General features: G+C 42.2%; 1 protein-coding gene across 2 annotated transcripts in view; it reads left to right on the forward strand.

Annotated features, from left to right (window-relative positions):
- Positions 1-284: 284 nt before the first annotated feature.
- The window catches only part of ST6GALNAC5 (ST6 N-acetylgalactosaminide alpha-2,6-sialyltransferase 5), a gene marked incomplete at both ends in the record, with an annotated part of 172,982 nt that continues 153,787 nt past the window's right edge, over positions 285-19,479 (forward strand). For both annotated transcript variants that reach the window (XM_079934025.1, XM_079934026.1), the window contains 2 exons: positions 285-299; positions 1,093-1,290. In XM_079934025.1, coding sequence (XP_079790151.1) covers positions 285-299; positions 1,093-1,290 — 213 coding nt within the window. The remainder of the gene's footprint in view (positions 300-1,092; positions 1,291-19,479) is intronic.

Raw genomic sequence — 19,479 nt, forward strand, 5'->3', positions numbered from 1 at the left:
GGGGGCGGGAAGGGGGGAATGCAGAGGGCTTTAGGACCCGGCAGGCGGCAGTTGTGTAGATCGCTGAGAGACTACGAGGGTCCGGTTCAGCTTCAATTCTGTCTCTAATCTCTGCAACAGCGGCTCTTCCTGGGTCCCGCGGCTTTCCTGCTCACTCAGCCGCGGCTGGAGGCCCGGCGAAAATCAGAGCCGTTTCCGCCCCATCACCCACGATGGAAATCCTCCAAGAAAAAGTGGCCCCGGACGCGTGTGCCTGAGGATTCCGCACAAAAGAGGTGCCCAAAATGAAGACCCTGGTGGTGAGTCATTTGTTATAACTCCTCTGGGCAGAGGCGGGACCCCCGGGCGCAGCGTCCCCGGGGCGCACGGGAGAGCTCCGGGGTGCCTGACCCTGCGCTGCGAGGTCGCCCGTTACAAAGGGACAACTTTCCACCTGCTCCGCGTCCACTCCCGATTCCTCGCTTCAGCCTGGCTCGGAATCCCAGAGCCCGAATGTAAACTCGGGTTGCTGGGCTCCTGGATCTCCGGCGGGAGTTCCGAGCGGCCAGCGGAGAGCTAGAGAAACCTTGGAGTGATGGGCGCCTTGCTCGGGGATGGGGATGCCCTAACGAAACAGCCTGGCAAAAAACTAAGAGGGGCGGGAAGGGGGGACCTTTGCAGACTTTCTTGGTTTCCTTGTCGGATTTCAAACTTGCAAGGATCGCCAAGGTAGAGCCCCACGGGTCCAGAAAGGAGAAGCTAGACATTCCAAAGCCGAGCTGGGGCAGAGGGCCCCCTCCCAAAGTGTGAGCCCACCCCTGCCCCCGCCGCCGGCGTGCTCTTCTTCGCGTAGCCGGGCGCCACGCACCACCTGTGCTCTGCCGAGGGATGTGGGAGGCGGCGGCGGCCCAGAGCAGCGACGCGCGGGGAGCATGCCCTGCCGTACGCGGGGCGACGGTGCCTCCTCTACCGGGCTGCGTGCTGCCAAGGTGGGACCCGGGCTACCCCCGCTGCCCCCGCCCGTCCGACCGTCGCGCCGGAGTCCCTGCCGGGCGCGCTCCTCCCGGGTCGGCGCTCAGCGACTCTCCTGTGCTCTCTCCCGCTCTCCCGCAGCGCCATGGTCTGGCAGTGTGTTTAGCGCTCACCACCATGTGCACCAGCTTGTTGCTCGTGTACAGCAGCCTAGGCGGCCAGAAGGAGCGGCCCCCGCAGAAGCAGCAGGCAGCGGCGACCGGCAGCCCCCCGCCGCACCCCGAGGCCCCCGCGGGACCGCGGCCACTGGACGGATACCTTGGCGTGGCGGACCACAAGGTGACAGCTTGCTCGCCAGCCTTCCCGCCACCCAGCCTGGGGATCCCGCACACCTGAGCTTGCCCCCTTCCCCGGGGTTGGGAGGCGCCGTGAGTAGGTGCCATTCAGAGGCTGGAAGTGCGAGTGGACCCGCTGGGGTGGGACAAGATAGTTCCTACTTGGTGTGAATTTCTATTTGGAGAAGGAAGCAAAGTTTTTCCGGGAATAGGGATGAGATGGGTGCACCCCAAAGCCTAATTTCCTAACAGGAACTGTCCCTGGAATTAGAACCGCCTCATCCCCAGAATTGCAGCTATCGCTGGTGCAGGGCTCCTGAAGCCTCGGGTTTGGCAGCCAAGTCGCGCCCTAGTGGGAGGAGACCCGGGAATGGCGCGGGTACCAGCCCGAGCTTACCTCCGACAGGGAACCGGAGGCTGAGTAGCAGCCAGTCCGCGGCCGCAGCTCAGGCTCGCAGACTCCTATCTGATCTCTGCTTCGGATGCTCTGGGCTAAATTACTACAGCCCTGGGGAGCGGTGCCCAGGCAAGCGCGGAAGGCTTGAGGCACAAACTCAGCTTCCATTGGCTTGAAACTCACCGTTGAGGGCCTATTTTCCTCTGCCTTCCGGGAAGCCGCTACATGGCTTGGCTAATAATTAATAAGGTGAATTTTTAAGAAATTGAGCCTTCTTTCCCTGGAATAATAAATGTCACGTTTCAGTGTGTGAAGCCTCTGGGAGAATCCTAATCAAGTTTCCTGATTCTGAAAAGATATTTTAATACAGTTTAAATGTATTCCCCATTATTTGAAGCTGCTAATATATTTTTATTAAAACACAATTCCATTCTGTATATGCCCTATAAAGCTAGAGGATTTCTTGAAACCACCCAGCTATCCTGCTTTTTGTATTACTAGGTTGTATGGTTGTGAACCAAAGTAATATTTAGCAGGTGCTCCTTTCGTGTGAAAAGATGGTTCTAACCATGCATGAAAAAGCCAAACTTTTTTTAAGTGGCAATCAAAATACTTCTACTCACTTGTGCAATGGATAATGCTAAGGATTTTGGAGGATACAAAAGAATTTAAGGCAGGACGCAGCCTTTAGGGATCTTTGAATGCCTGTGGGAAAACAACATACCGTGAAATGTGGATGGATGGATAGATGACAGAGAGACAGAGAGATAGACAGTAGATATAAATGTATAGGAAATACTGGATATAAACAGTTATTACTGTTGGAGTACAGAGATGGGAAAGATCTCTGCCCGGCTAGGATCAAGGAAAGTTTCTTTGAAAAAGTGGAACTTGCACTGGGAAGAATTCACGGAAGCAGAAAAGAGACAGAGATTTCATTAGGAAGTGATTTACTGGGGAGGGTGCTGGTGGTAGATCTTAAATCAAAAGTAGAGAGGGCCATCAGTTTCACAATTTCTGTTTTCACTTTAAGCTGTTGATTGATTACATACTTTGTATCTGCATGTGCAAGCAACCCATAAGGGCTGGAGTTCTAGAAAAGTTTGTGCATTGACTTCCCACTGTGGAGGCATGTGGTGTTTATGTGTTTATAATGAATATATTGAACATGGTGGCTTTTCATGGCTATTGTTTAGTGGAAATGGCTATCTAGCAGTTGTGAAGCTTTGGTTAACAGGGCTGTCAAAAGGTAAATTTGCTGTAAGCTTTGATCTGCCTTTAGGAAGATATTGCTAATACTTCCCTTCCTGTGCTCTCCTGCCGGACAGACACCAGCTAAGAATATTGATAGCCTAAGTCAAAATATGATGCCCTCATGTTCTTTTTCAAAACAGTGTTTATTCACACAAATATGTTGGATTCCATGTTCAATGTGTCAGAGCCTTATTTCATTAAAATGAAGAACAGCCCTTTTGGGGAAGGAATGTGGGAACTCTGTATGAGAAATTGAGATAATCTGTAGTGAAGGGTTTCGTAAACTGTGAAGTGTTATGTGAATGATACATATGTGTGGAAGACCTTGGAATTCTTAGCAGAGAATTAAAAATGTGACCAGGAAGGTCTTAGCAGATAATACCAATGAAATTCTTTCATAGAAAACCAACCTCTCACAAACTTCCATACCCAAAGGGTTCAACAAAGCTTACCCTACCTCAAGCAAAGGAACAAATGCAAATATTAAAATCTATGCCTTCTTTTTAGGCATTATTTCAATTGTTCCACTGAAGGAAATGGAAACTTCTGCTCAGAATGTAGTCACTTTACTGCTACTATTTAACCGGCCGGAAGCTGGGCAGTTTCATTTCCAATGGCTATCTGAAGGTGCACGTGTAAAACGTTTATGTCTTCTCCCAAAATTGCTGTTTAGGTTTACTTGGGATCTTCCGATAGTCTTGCTTAAGCAGAGGTAGAAATCAATCGTTAGACTATTACTAAGATGTTTTTTTTCCATTTAACACAGGGGATGATAAATGAAAGCTTTTCTATTCTTCTTATGTTGCCAGATGATACTCTGATTGCTTTTTTGTCCCACTCTCACATCAAGCTATAGAAAAATTATAGGATATGCTGAATGTGATGACCACCAAGCCATATGCTGCTGCATATTGAATCAGAATTCCAACAGACTTTCAATTGGCCATTGATTTACTGAATCTGGAGAGAGTTACAGATACCATTTAGGAAAACGTTCACATCTCCATGGCTAGAGGTCCCAAAGTCTGATAAATATGTAGTGTTTTTGTTCAGTTACATGATGGCATTAACATTATAACTCCAAGGTTAAATTCCACAGGTGGTCCTGAACCCCAGCACCTGAATTTCACAAATTACCGCCTGTCTGCAATGATAGTCTTGTCTCATATGCTGCAGACTGAATTACTGTTGAGATTAAATCACTATGTGCTTTTGTTGAAAGACATGCTGTAAGTCAAGCCAGTGATGAGCAATATGTGTTGAAGCTTAAAATATCACTTTCCATGGTCGTATTCCCTGCTTCCTCTTTCACAAACGATGCTAGCGGAAATTGTAATTCCAGTATGACTAAGTAAGTGAAGGCTACTTGGAGTTTCTTGTGATAATGAAACCATTTCATTTTCTCTTAGGTAGATTTTTTCCTCTTCATTCCCAATCCTTCCCCTGACCTTTTCCCACAAATGTTCCACCAACTCATTTCCATCTCGTTACATGTCTGTCACTGCAGCTACTGTATCTGCATCCTGCCATTTCCTGGTCCCCGATTTTGGAAGCCATTGATTTCTAATCAGATCTTCCAGATCTAAGCAAAGAAGTCAATCTTCATGGCTTGGAGAAACTTCTGCCTTTAGAACTGCAGCATAATGTATAATCAAACTAAAACACACATGCGCGCGCGCACACACACACACACACACACACACACTCACTCACTAAATCAAGCAACCCTCAGAGGAAAGCTCCACGTCTCCCAGCAGAGTGGAAGGGGGCATGAAGCACATTATGTGTTCAGTCTGGGTTGGCTCCGGGTAGATAAAGTCATTTGCCATCCGGTGGACCCTGTGAAATGAAACTGTGAGCTGATTCCCATTTCCAGTGGACCGGAGCCCTTTCACAGAAGCCCCACTTGTCACCTGGCTTGCCCTCTTCTTAGGTGGCTTATGAAAGAGCAGTGATCATGGGGCCTGAAGCTGAGCTGCTATCTCCTCGCTTCGGTAGTAGTCCCCAAGAATGGATTTTACACGTACCGGTGACATGCTTAACCTTGGTTCTTTCTTTCCTTAAGCACTCAGTTATTCAGACAAAACCAAACTGCTTAGAGGTAAGAGTACTATCACTCTTAATTGGTAGATGTCCAGTTGGAATGATAAGACAAGTCAATGCAAGAGTTGAAAAGTAATTCAAAACCGGAAATAAAGGTATATGCCATATAACTTATGTTGAAATTATGGCTTAAGAATTCTTCCTTTAGAGAGGTATATACATTCTCAAATGTAAGTTTACACCATTTATTAGACCCTGTTGTATAATATTTGAGGCATCCAATGAATGATAAATAATTTGGATCTCAAAGAAATTTAAAGGGAGCTTATTTTCAGTGCTCAAGTATTACAAAATGTAATCTGCCAGTGATGACAAAACTGTGTTATCTCAAAGCATCAACCAAATGGAATCATGAAATGAACTGTTTTTTATGGGAGAAGAGTTCCAATAACATGGGTGTTTTTAACTGGAGAAGTTAAATTATTTTAACATTTACTGAATAGTTAACCTTCCTTAATTCTGAAACCAGGAGTATTTCTCCACCTTCCCACAGGAGTAATCCCAAGATACTTTTCTGCCAAAGCCCAGATTGTACCTAGCAGATGGTCTGACCTAGCTCCCTCTCAAGTTTCAGGCATTCTGGCCTTCTTGCTGATCCTCAGACACTCATTCTGCCTCAGGACCTTTGCACTTGCTGTTTCATCTCCCTGGAAAGCTCTCACTCAAGATCTTTTGCATGGTTGATTCCTTATGGTCATTTAGTCGTCAGATCACATATTATCTTCTTGTGTACCACACTCTTTAAATAGCCCCCTTCTCACGAGTCATTCTCTATCATACCAGCCTGTTTTATTTTCCTTATAATACTTAACAATATCTGAAATAATCTTAAAGTTTACTTGTCTCTTGTCTGCCATCCCCCCAAGTAGAATCTAAGTGCTCTGATATCAAAGCATCTGATACATCTTGTTGACCAGTTTAAATCCAGGCCCTAATACTTGGCCATTGGTGGGCACACAATAAGTATTTATGGAAGGAAAAAAGAACGCAGGGTGTATTGGGGGTGGGGTATCCCTGAAGAAGGACAAAGCTGCCTTACCTTATGTCAAGTCCTTTCTCTGCAAGACACATCAGTGCAGTCCCAGGCCCCGGTATGTCTCATCTTTCCTAAATTTGATTTACTCCTTCTCCTCCTAATAATCATAATAGGAAATGATTTGAAACATAAGAGTCTTTGGGAATGAGATTTGGGAATCTACCATTTTAATAGGCTTCCCTTATGGTTCTTGTGCACGTTAAAGTTTGAGAATCATCATTTGAAACGTTTTTAATCATCACAGTGTGTAGTTCTGTAGCTAATTTGTTTCTGGGTTTTTGAACTACTCATAGCCCTTAGTAAATATTCATTGAAGGCCTAATAGTTGCAAAATTCCAGGGTATCCTGGAAGAAGAACACAGTCCCTGCCCTCAAAGAACCTTTGATCTAATTGGAAAAAAAAGACAAAGAAGCAAGAAAGATTAAATAATAAAGCAAGTCCTGAATAATAATATGAAACCAAGAAACAGTACATCAAGGCACGGACACTAAAAAGGGGGCAATTTCTGTGATCTTTCTCATCTATAAAGTACGTTAGATACTGTTGTTACCTTAGAAGTTATAAAACTTTCAAACTAAAATTCTATTATTCATTAGCCGTTTTAAATATATGGCTTCCTTCTGGCTTCCTTTCTCTCATTGGTTGTGAAAAGGAGTTATTAGAAAAAGAGCTATTTCAAGTCAAAGAGCGATTAACGTCAAGCCCAAGCATTCCCACTTAGAGGTGTTTTGGAAAAGTCAGATTCAGTGACAAACGTGTGTAGAGTCACAGTGGAAAGTTCCGTCTGCACTTAGACTTAATTTGCCAAGAACAGATTAGGATGATTTGATCTGTTTTCTACTCATTAGCAGGGTGATGCTGTTTGACTGTTTACAGAGGATGTGTCCTAACATAAAATATGTGTCCTAAAGGAAAATCTGTAATTGCTGGGATATTGTGCTTTCTTTCTTTTTTTTTTTACATCTTTATTGGAGTATAATTGCTTTACAATGTGTGTTAGTTTCCGCTGTATAACAAAGTGAATCAGCTATACATAAACATAGATCCCCATATCTCCTCCCTCTTGAGTCTCCCTCCCACCCTCCCTATCCCACCCCTCTACGTGGACACAAAGCACTGAGCTGATCTCCCTGTGCTATGTGCTGTTTCCCACTAGCTATCTATTTTACAGTTAGTAGTGTATATAATGTCCATGGCACTCTCTCACTTCGTCCCAGCTTACCCTTCCCCCTCGCCATGTCTTCAAGTCCATTCTCTAAAGCTGCATCTTTATTCCTTTCCTGCCCCTACATTCTTCAGAACATTTTTTTTTTTTAGATTCCATATATATGTGTTAGCATACAGTATTTGTTTTTCTCTTTCTGACTTACTTCACTCTGTATGACAGACTCTAGGTCCATCCACCTCACTACAAATAACTCAATTTCATTTCTTTTTATGCCTGAGTAATATTCCATTGTGTATATGTGCCACATCTTCTTTATCCATTCATCTGTCAATGGATAGTTAGGTCGCTTCCATGTTCTGCCTATTGTAAATAGAACTGCAGTGAACATTGTGGTACATGACTCTTTTTGAATTATGGTTTTACTCATATGGTAGTTTTAGTTTTTTAAGGAACCTCCATACTGTTCTCAATAGTGGCTGTATCAATTTACATTCCCACCAACAGTGCAAGAGGGTTTCCTTTTCTCCACACCCTCTCCAGCATTTATTGTTTGTAGATTTTTGATGATGGCCATTCTGACTGGTGTGAGGTGAGACCTCTTTGCAGTTTTGATTTGCATTCCTCTAATGATTAGTGATGTTGAGCATCCTTTCATGTGTTTGTTGGCAATCTGTATACCTTCTTCAGAGAAATTTCTATTTAGGCCTTCTGCCCATTTTTGGATTGCGTTGTTTTTTTTTTTGATATTGAGCTGTATAAGCTGCCTGTATATTTTGGAGATTAATCCTTTGTCAGTTGCTTCATTTGCAAATAATTTCTCCCATTCTGAGGGTTGTCTTTTTGACTTGTTTATGGTTTCCTTTCCTGTGCAAAAGCTTTTAAGATCCATTAGGTCCCATTTGTTTATTTTTGTTTTTATTTCCATTTCTCTAGGAGGTGGTTCAAAAAGGATCTTGCTGTCATGTATGTCACAGAGTGTTCTGCCTATGTTTTCCTCCAAGAGTTTTATAGTGTCTGGCCTTATATTTAGGTCTTCAATCCATTTTGAGTTTATTTTTGTGTATGGTGTTAGGGAGTGTTCTAATTTCATTATTTTATATGTAGCTGTCCAGTTTTCCCAGCACCACTTATTGAAGAGGCTGTCTTTTCTCCATTGTATATTCTTGCCTCCTTTATCAAAGATAAGGTGACCACATGTTTGTGGGTTTATCTCTGGGCTTTCTATTCTGTTCCATTAATCTATATTTCTGTTTTTGTGCCAGTACCATACTGTCTTGATTACTGTAGCTTTGTAGTATAGTCTGAAGTCCAGGAACCTTATTCCTCTAGCTCCGTTTTTCTTTCTCAATATTGCTTCGGCTATGTGTTTGCATACAAATTGTGACATTTTTGGTTCTAGCTCTGTGAAAAATGCCATTGGTAGTTTGATAGGGATTGCACTGAATCTGCAGATTGCTTTGGGTAGTATAGTCATTTTCACAGTGTTGCTTCTTCCAATCCAAAAACATGGTATATCTCTCCATCTGTTTGTATCATCTTTAATTTCTTTCATCAGTGTCTTATAGCTTTCTGCATACAGGTCTTTTGTCTCCTTGGGTGGGTTTATTCCTAGGTATTTTATTCTTTTTGTTGCAATGGTAAATACGAGTGTTTCCTTAATTTCTATTTCAGATTTTCCATCATTCGTGTATAGGAATGAAAGAGATTTCTGTGCATTAATTTTATAACCTGCTACTTTACCAAATTCATTGATTACCTCTAGTAGTTTTCTGGTAGCATCTTTGGGATTCTCTATGTATAGTATCATGTCATCTGCAAACAATGACAGTTTTATTTCTTCTTTTCTGATTTGGATTCCTTTTATTTCTTTGCTGTCTCTGATTGCTGTGGCTAAAACTTCCACAAGTGTGTTGAATAATAGTGGTGAGAGTGGGCAACCTTGTCTTCTTCTGGATCTTAGTGGAAATGCTTTCAGTTTTTCACCATTGAAAATGATGTTGGCTGTGGGTTTGTCATATATGGCCTTTATTATGTTGAGGTAATTTCTCTCTATGCCTAGTTTCAGGAGAGTTTTTATCATAAATGGGTGTTGAATTTTGTCAAAAGCTTTTTCTGCACCTGTTGAGATGATCATATGGTTTTTATTCTTCAGTTTGTTAATATGGTGTATCACATTGATTGCTTTGCATATATTGAAGAGTCTTGCATTCCTGGGATAAACCCCACTTGATCATGGTGTATGATCCTTTTAATGTGCTGTTGGATTCTGTTTGCTAGTATTTTGTTGAGGATTTTTGCATCTATATTCATCAGTGATATTGGTCTATAGTTTTCCTTTTTTTGCATTACATCTTTGTCTGGTTTTGGTATCAGGGTGATATTGGCCTCATAGAATGAGTTTGGGAGTGTTCCTCCCTCTGCTATATTTTGGAAGAGTTTGAGAAGGTAGGTGATAGATCTTCTCTAAATGTTTGATAGAATTCACCTGTGAAGCCATCTGGTCCTGGGCTTTTGTTTGTTGGAAGATTTTTTGTCACAGTTTCAATTTCAGTGCTTGTGATTGGTCTGTTTATATTTTCTATTTCTTCCTGGTTCAGTCTTGGGAGGTTGTGCTTTTCTAAGAATTTGTCCATTTCTTCCAGGTTGTCCATTTGATTTACATATAGTTTACATATAGTTGCTTGTAATAATCTCTTATGATCTTATGCTACCTCTCCTATTTCATTTCTAATTCTATTGATTTGAATCTTCTCCCTTATTTTCTTGATGAGTCTGGCTAATGGTTTATCAATTTGGTTTATCTTCTCAAAGAACCAGCTTTTAGTTTTATTTATTTCTGATCTGATCTTTATGATTTCTTTCCTTCTGCTGACTTTGGGTTTTTTGTTTTCTTCATTCTTTAATTGCTTTAGGTGTAAGGTTAGGTTGTTTATTTGAGACAGTTCTTGTTTCTTGAGGTAGGATTGTATTGCTATAAACTTCCCTCTTAGAACTGCTTTTGCTGCATCCGTAGGTTTTGGGCTGTCGTGTTTTCATTGTCATTTGTTTATAGGTATTTTTAAATTTTCTCTTTGATTTCTTCAGTGATCTCTTGGTTATTTAGTAGTGTATTGATTAGCCTCCATGTGTTTTTTTTTTTTTACAGATTTTTTTCCTGTAATTGATATCTAGTCTCATAGCATTGTGGTCAGAAAAGATACTTGATACAATTTCAATTTTATTAAATTTACCAAGGCTTGATTTGTGACCCAAGATATTATGTATCCTGGAGAATGTTCCATGAGAACTTGACAAGAAAGTGTATTCTGTTGTTTTTGGATGGAATGTCCTTTAATTTTCAGTTAAGTCCATATTGTTCCATGTGTCATTTAAAGCTTGTGTTTCCTTATTTATTTTCATTTTGGATGATCTGTCCATTGGTGAAATTGGGGTATTAAAGTCCCCTACTATGATTGTGTTGCTGTCGATTTGCCCTTTTTTGCCTGTTAGCATTTGCCTTATGTATTGAGGTGTTCCTATGTTGGGTGCATAAATATTTACATTTGTTATATCTTCTTCTTGGATTGATCCCTTAATCATTATGTAGTGTCCTTCTTTGCCTCTTGTAGTAGTCTATATTTTAAAGTCTATTTTGTCTGATATGAGAATTGCTACTCCAGCTTTCTTTTGATTTCCATTTACGTGGAATATCTTTTTCCATCCCCTCACTTTCAATCTGTATGTGTCCCTAGGTCTGAAGTGGGTCTCTTGTAGACAACATATATATGGGACTTGTTTTTGTATCCATTCAGCCAGTCTATGTCTTTTGGTTGGAGGATTTAATCCATTTACACTTAAGGTAGTTATCCATATGTGTGTTCCTATTACCATTTTCTTAATTGTTTTGGCCTTGGTATTATAGTTCTTTTCCTTCTCTTGTCTTTCATTCCTAGAGAAGTTTCTGTAGGATTTGTTGTAAAGCTGGTTTGATGGTGCTGAATTCTCTTAGCTTTTGCTCGTCTGTAAATGTTTTAATTTCCCCATCGAATCTGAATGAGATCCTTGCTGGATAGAGTAATCTTGGATGTAGGTATTTCTCTTTTATCACTTTAAATATGGCCTGCCACTCCCTTCTGGCTTGTAGAGTTTCTGCTGAAAGATCAGCTGTTAACCTTATGGGGATTCCCTTGTATGTTATTTGTTGCTTTTCCCTTGCTGCTTTTAATATTTTTTCTTTGTATTTAATTTTGGATAGTTTGATTAATATGTGTCTTGGTGTGTTTCTCCTTGGATTTATACTATATGGGACTCTCTGCGCTTCCTAGAGTTGATTGACTATTTCCTTTCCCATATTGGGGAAGTTTTCAACTATAATCTCTTCAAATATTTCTCAGTCCCTTTCTTTTTCTCTTCTTCTTCTGGGACCCCTATAATTCTAAATTGGTGCGTTTAATGTTGTCCCAGAGGTCTCTGAGACTGTCCTCAATTCTTTTCATTCTTTTTTCTTTATTCTGCTCTGCAGTAGTTATTTCCACTATTTTATCTTCCAGGTCGCTTATCCGTTCTTCTGCCTCAGTTATTCCGCTATTGATTCCTCCTAGAGAATTTTTAATTTCATTTATTGTGTTGTTCATCATTGTTTGTTTGCTGTCTAGTTTTTCTAGGTCTTTGTTAAACGTTTCTTGTATTTTTTCCATTCTATTTCCAAGATTTTGGATCATCTTTACTATCATTACTCTGAGTTCTTTTTCAGGTAGACTGCCTATTTCCTCTCCATTTGTTTGGTCTGATGGGTTTTTACCTTGCTCCTTCATGTGCTGTGTGTTTCTCTGTCTTCTCATTTTGCTTAACTTACTGTGTTTGGGGTGTCCTTTCTGTAGCCTGCAGGTTCGTAGTTCCCGTTGTTTTTGATGTCTACCCCCAGTGGGTAAGGTTGGTTCAGTGGGTTGTGTAGGCTTCCTGGTGGAGGGGACTGGTGCCTGTGTTCTGGTGGATGAGGCTGGATCTTGCCTTTCTTGTGGGCAGGACAGCATCAAGGGCTGTGTTTTGGTGTGTCTGTGAACTTATTATGATTTTAGGCAGCCTCTCTGCTAATGGATGGTGTTGTTTTCCTCTCTTGCTCGCTGTTTGGCATAGGGTATCAAGCACTGTAGCTTGCTGGTCGTTAAGTGGAGCTGGGTCTTAGCGTTGAGATGGAGATCTCTGAGAGAGCTTTTGCCATTTGATATTATGTTGGACCAGGAGGTCTCTGCTGGACCAATGTCCTGAACTCGGCTCTGCCAACTCAGAGGCTCAGGCCTGACACTTGGCTGGAGCACCAAGACTCTGTCAGCCACATGGCTCAGAAGAAAAGGGGGAAAAATAAAGAAAGAAATCAAGAAAGTAAAATAAATAAAATAAAATAAAGTTATTAAATTAAAAAATTAAAAATAATTAAAAAGTAATAAAAAGAATGAGAGTGCAACCAAACCAAAAAACAAATCCACTAATGATAAGAAGTGCTAAAAACTATACAAAAAAAAAACCCCAGACCAACAGAACCCTAGGACAAATAGTAAAAGCAAAGCTATGCAGACAAAATCACACAAAGAAGCATACACATACACAGTCACAAAAGGAGAAAAAGGAAAAATATATATATATTAGAAAAAAAAAAGGAAGAGAGCAACCAAATCAATAAACAAATCTACCAATCATAATAAGCTCTAAATACTAAACTAAGATAAACATAAAACCAGAAACAAATTAGATGCAGAAAGCAAACCCAGAGTCTACAGTTGCTCCCAAAGTCCACCTCCTCAATTTCAGATGATTCGTTGTCTATTCAGGAATTCCACAGATGAAGCGTACATCAGTTTGACTGTGGAGATTTAATCTGCTGGTCCTGAGGCTGCTGGGAGAGATTTCCCTTTCCCTTCTTTGTTCGCACAGCCTCTGGGGTTCAGCTTTGGATTAGCCCCCGCCTCTGCATGTAGGTCATCTGAGGACGTCTGCTCCCTGCCCAGACAGGATGGGTTTAAAGTAGCAGTTGATTCGGGGGCTCTGGCTCACTCAGGCCACGGGGAGGGAGAGGTACAGAATGTGGGGCGAGCCTGAGGCAGCAGAGGCCAGTGTGTCATTGCAACAGCCAGAGGCGCGCCGTGCGTTCTCCTGGGGAAGTTGTCCCTGGATCCCGGGACCCTGGCAGTGGTGGGCGGCACAGGCTCCCGGGAGGGGAGGTGTGGATGGTGACCTGTGCTTGTGCACAGGCTTCTTGGTGGCTGCAGCAGCAGCCTTAGCATTTCGTGCCCATCTCTGGGGTCCACGCTGATAGCCGCAGCTCATGCCCGTCTCTGGAGCTCCTTTAAGAAGTGCTCTTAATCCCCTCTCCTCACGCACCCCAAAACAATGGTCTCTTGCCTCTTAGGCAAGTCCAAACTTTTTCCCAGACTCCCTCCTGGCTAGCTGTGGTGCACTAGCCCCCTTCAGGCTGTGTTCACGCAGTCAAGCCCAGTCCTTTCCCTGGGGTCTGACCTCCAAAGCTGGAGCCTCAGCTTCCAGTCCCTACCCACCCTGGGTGGTGAGCAGACAAGCGTCTCGGGCTGGTGAGTGCTGGTCGGCACTGATCCTCTATGCGGGAATCTCTCCGCTTTTCCCTCTGCACCCCTGTTGCTGCGCTCTACTCCATGGCTCCGAAGCTTCTCCCCTGCCACCCCCCATCTCTGCCAGTGAAGGGGCTTCCTAGTGTTTGGAAACATTTCCTCCTTCACAGCTCTCTCCCAGGTGCAGGTCCCGTCCCTATTCTTTTGTCTCTGATTTTTCTTTTTTCTTTTGCCCCACCCAGGTACGTGGGGGAGTTTCTTGCCTTTTGGGAAGCCTGAGGTCTTCTGCCAGCATTCAGTAGGTGTTCTGTAGGAGTTGTTCCACATGTAGATGTATTTTTGATGTATTTGTGGGGAGAAAGGTGATCTCTACGTCTTACTCCTCCACCATCTTGAAGCTCTGCCAGCATGAATTAATTTTAAGTTCAAAATATTTAATGTCTTTATGATTCTCCTTTGGTATGGCATAGGATCTCCTGGACGCTTGAAAGGAGTGAACCTTCTTACCCTGTTCACATGTGTCTGTAACATATGGTGACTATATTTCCAAACCAAATCTCATAACTCATGGTATGATGAATTTGAACATAATTGTGTTGTCCACAAGACAGAATATTTGCAATCAGATCCATCCTGGAAACATGACATCTGTTATAGAGGGGACTTTCCATACTCTGAAGTCAAACAGCAGCTCAGTATAATTCCTGTCCTGCAAATATTGGGATAAAGAGAGATGAAAGATGAGAAAAGACTGAAACATTAAAACCCATCACCAATCAATAAATCATTCTGGAACCCTTCTATACACCTATTAAATAGCCTTTGATCAGCTGTGAAGGATCTTAGATATAGAAAGACAAGGAATGATTATTTCTTAAATAATAATGTTATTTCCCATACCTTGTGATTCAAGAGAAGAATCCCCTTGTGAGTCAGTAGATTTATGATCAAATGATCAATAAAAACTTGGGGGTGTGGGCATTTATGAGATGTACTCAAATTCCTCTTCATAAGCTCTTTTAGTCTTAAACTCTTAGTGTGGGCCTGGGACAAATAAATATTTTCATTGCACGCTCTATTCAATATGGTTTCCCCAATAAAAGCCACAGGCGTGAATAGTCTCAGTTTAGACAGTATATCAGCAGGGAAGCCTTCCTGGACTTGTAGCCCAGGATAGAGCTGAGCTGTGTGTTTTGTCCTCACAGCCAGCATCGCATGATAATACTTATTCTGGTTGATTGTCATTTCTTGTCTAAAATTGTCTGCTTTCTCAGCTTGACTTGTGGAGACTGGGAATTTTTTCTCTTTTTTTGTCATTGAATCCCCAGCCTGGCATATAATGGGTCTTCAATAAATATTTGTTGAATAAATAAGTGTATCTCTATAAAGATTTTATATTTCTTCTAAAATAAGACTGTTTCTGACTGCTTGGAGTTACTGACAAGGAATAGCTACACATCATAAATGTCAATTTCTCCAGCCACAATCTGTAGTTCTGTAACTATTTCATTTCTACTTTCTTGTACTAATCAGAGCTCTTAAGACATACTCAAAATTTTAGAGCTAGAATGAAAACTTCAAAATTATCAAAAGGAATTCACGAGTGGTCATGCGATTTGCCCAAAGTCGAGGGTTAGTGGCAGAGCTAGGGCTAAAATGTGGGTCTCTAATGTGAATATCATTACCGTAAGGGAAATTCAGTGCAGTATATTCTAAGCCGTGACTCAATATTATTTGAACAGAATTTATTAAAATGAAGAGCCTAGGCCTATCCAGTTATTGGAAAAAGATAAATATTTAAACATCTTATTCTGAAATGAATTTGAGAATATGCCTCTGGGTAGTTAAAAAGAGCTCCCACCAACCACTGACTTAGCAACGGGTACTCTAAAGGCTGCACAAAATGCATGACACCGATGTAATTGGAACAATTTGCAAATCAGAGTGGACTTTGCCTTTAAAAAGTAAACCAAGCCAAAAGAAGTGTCATGTTTAATTATTTGCAGAAAATGTCATGACTAGACCACTTATTTATCTGAATTACCTTCTCCACAGTGGGGAAGGAAACACCATTGGGAGACTCAGTTCACCAAGTATCTGGACTGCCATTCTGCAAGTAACCATTGATTCCTCCTAAATTCTGAGATGTGATTCTTACTCTGAGATAGAATTACTTTAGGCAGATAAGAAACCATTTTACCCATGGTAGGGAAAATTAACCTTGATAGTTGTTGTAGCTCAGAATGAAAAGGAAACTTTCTTTATTATATTCTCCTTTAATAGCTAAGGAGGTGTCTTTATTGTTCCTGGGAACCTCACAGAGTCTGAGGATACCCTGGCAGACTGAAATGCAGAGTTAAACCAGTTTTTAATAAGAAAACATATTCTGGAAATTAATTGCACATATGGGACCTCTCCACTGACTGAACTGCATTACTGTGTTTCTCATTTACAGATTTGCTTGTGTTCCTTGCATGCCTCCAATGGCTTCCCACTGCCTGGAGGATCAAGTTCAGACTCCATAGGAAGGCTCACAAGGCCCGACAGGGTCTGCATGGCCTAATTCTCCAACCTCACCTCCCACAGCAGCCCGCAGCCCAGGCTGCACACACCCTGGGAACACAGCTTGCTGTTTCACACTTACCTGCTCTTCCTCCCTCTCTCATTTTATCCACCAGGTAGGGGACGAATCATCCATTAAAATCCAACACAAGCATCTCCTTCCTAAAGTTTTCCCAGATACGACCTCTATGCAGAGTAAGCCCCACATTGTCTTATGCCAGCAGTGTATCAGTTAGTCAATCACATATTGGCTGAGTGCCTACTATGTGCTAGACTCAGAGGAGGAAAGGAGAGGAAGGACCTAGTCCTTACCCACAGGAAAATCACAGTGGAGGAAGCACATATGACAATGACTGTATCTTTGTAAGTGCTAAAATATTCTTTGTATTCTGTGCAGGCCTCTAATCACAAAGTATTGCGATTATTTGTCTGCATGCTTGTCTCCTCGACTAGGCTGTACCTTCTTTTTTTTTTTTTTTTTTTTTTGCGGTACGCGGGTCTCTCACTGTTGTGTCCTCTCCTGTTGCGGAGCACAGGCTCCGGACATGCAGGCTCCAGACGCGAAGGCTCAGCAGCCATGGCTCACGGGCCCAGCTGCTCCACGGCATGTGGGATCTTCCCGGACCGGGACACGAACCCGTGTCCCCTGCATCGGCAGGCGGACGCTCAACCACTGCGCCACCAGGGAAGCCCGGCTTTTTGAGACCAGGAACAGAACTTATCCATCTGGTATTTCCAGAACCTAAAGCTGTACCTTATACATGGTGAAACTCAACAAATCTTTGTTGAACGTTAGGTGGACAGAATCCTGTTGTAATTATATGTAATAGGAAGAGAGTTGAACAAGTCTTGCTAATAGACTTAACATAAGAATGACAGAAATGATAAGTAGGGGCAGAAGGACTTCACATTTGTGGCAGACATATCTTTAGTTTCTGGTTCCCCTTGAAATGCAGAGCAGCATTTGCTGATCTTTCCAGAGTGGTTGCCCAGGTGTTGAGAGATGGGAATGCCTGTATTTGAGGACAGTATGGTATCCTGGGAGGCAGGGAGGCATGTCTAAGCTTTTTACTTGTTATGAGCACTTTGGAAAGTCATGTAAATTTTAGGCTAGTCTGTAGAAGGGGCAGTTAAACTAGTTTCATTCATTCTCTCATTTATCAAATAATATTGTGTGACTTGCCATTGTGTTCGTGACCCAGAAGGCAACGATGCACAAGGTGGGATCCCTGACTCTATGAAACTTACATCTAGGAGAGACGTATGTAAACAGACATAAAATTACAGCACAGATTTGGAAAGAAAGATTTAAATGTTATGGAGATTAGCTTTTTTTCCTCAAAGCTTCGAGGAAATCTTTAAAGGGTGAATTAGAGGAGTGACTTCATCAGAGGTGTGTTTCAATGGATCCCTGTGGCTTTGGCATGGCACAGGTCAGAGCGGTCCTAGATTATAGGAAGAGGGACCAGTTAGCGGAGTGTGGATGTGATCTGAGTGAGTGAGAGGAAAAGAGACCTAAGGTTTCTGCCTGCCTTAAGTTTCTGTGATCACCCACCCCACTGTGTCGGTGCAGACAGACTGAGTGCATCTTCTCGAGCAGCAGAAGGTTTGTGGTTCAAGATTGCCTCTCTGTATTTAGTGAAAAGAGTTTGAGGATGATCCCAGATGGCATTCCAACTTTGTCTAATTTTGAACCTCACTGTGCATCTTAATACCGCATACTGACTTGAGCAAAACAATGGTGTGATGGTTAAGGCTGCAAGCTGTTCGTGGAGACTCCCTGATGCACACTGGCAACGAATGACAGGAATTAAACCCTCCACCTGCAGCAGAGCCAGTGGGGTGTGGAATAAATGTGATGAAGACACTTTATTAGGTAACAGTTCTACTGGGAGAGAATTTATTCTAGAATAACCTTATCAAGGGAGACTTTGCTGCATAATAAATCTCACCAGGTATAGATCTGTTGGAAGTATGGGGTGGAAGGTGGTTTCCTCTCCTTTCATTCCCATAGTTACAGAGAGAGCAATTAGTGTTCTTTTAAATCACTTAAGTCTGTTCACATCTTCTGAGAAAAGTAAAGTTTCTGTTGGCCTTGCACCAGAAGGAAAAGTTTGTCAAGGGGGGGACTGGTTCCTAATTCATTCAAAAGCATTTGGTTGGGAGCAAAAAATATATACATCTGAATGAACTCTGGGTTTTGGGGGCTCCTATTTGGAGTTACTCGGCAATGTTGCACCTGCCAGGCTGCCATCAGGGATTTCCAAGTCGTCTCCCATTACCTAAGTAGTATGTGCTTCCATTCTGTAGTGCAAATCATAAAGCTGGATCATTTCATTTTTATTCCTCTTGTTGCAAGTTTTGAACAAAGTGGTGGAAGTGATCACATTCTGCTTGTTTTCTGGAACTTGGAAAAGGGAGAGGGGATTATAAGAATCTGTGTGTGTTCCCCGCTACCAAAGAAAAAGAAGCTTTATCCTGCCTGATGCTCTAGCCATCATGAATCCTTTGAAGAATTATTCCCATCACTCTTACTAACAACTGTGTGTGGTTTTGGCTCCAGTTGAAATGTGATGGAGTTTTAATACAGAAGTTCAGAAATAAAAGTCAGAGAAAGCTGTCATAAGAGAACAGGGTATCCGGACTGGATGGGCCTGCACTAGTGAAGTATAAAGATGAAATAACTGGACCCAGGACCAAGAAAAAGGACCAGAGTGAAAAAATAAGACCAGTTGCTTCTTCCCTGTTAACAAAGGGGCTCTCTTTCTGGCTGTACAGGCATGAAATACTGATTGGGTTCTAGAAAGGCAATAAGGGTGGTTTGTCACGGGCTCTGCAGTGGGGTAACAGTGATTTGACATTATTATGTTTGAATGTGATTTGTTGTGCTGTGTGGACAAGGAATCCGTCGAAAATAAGTTCCTCTGACTAGGAATCACAATGTTTTTTTTTTTTCCTGCAATGAGCACCATGGTGGCCCGCTAAGATGAGCAGGCTCAGGTCCTCAAGGGAGTTATTAATCTCTGCCAAGTGAAGGATCATTCTTAATGGGTCCACAGAGCATCTTGATGGTGTCTCACCCTTTAGAAGGTCTGAAAGATGGAAAGGAGGC

This window comes from Stenella coeruleoalba, assembly GCF_951394435.1.
Source record: "Stenella coeruleoalba genome assembly, chromosome: 1".
NCBI lineage: Eukaryota > Metazoa > Chordata > Mammalia > Artiodactyla > Delphinidae > Stenella > Stenella coeruleoalba.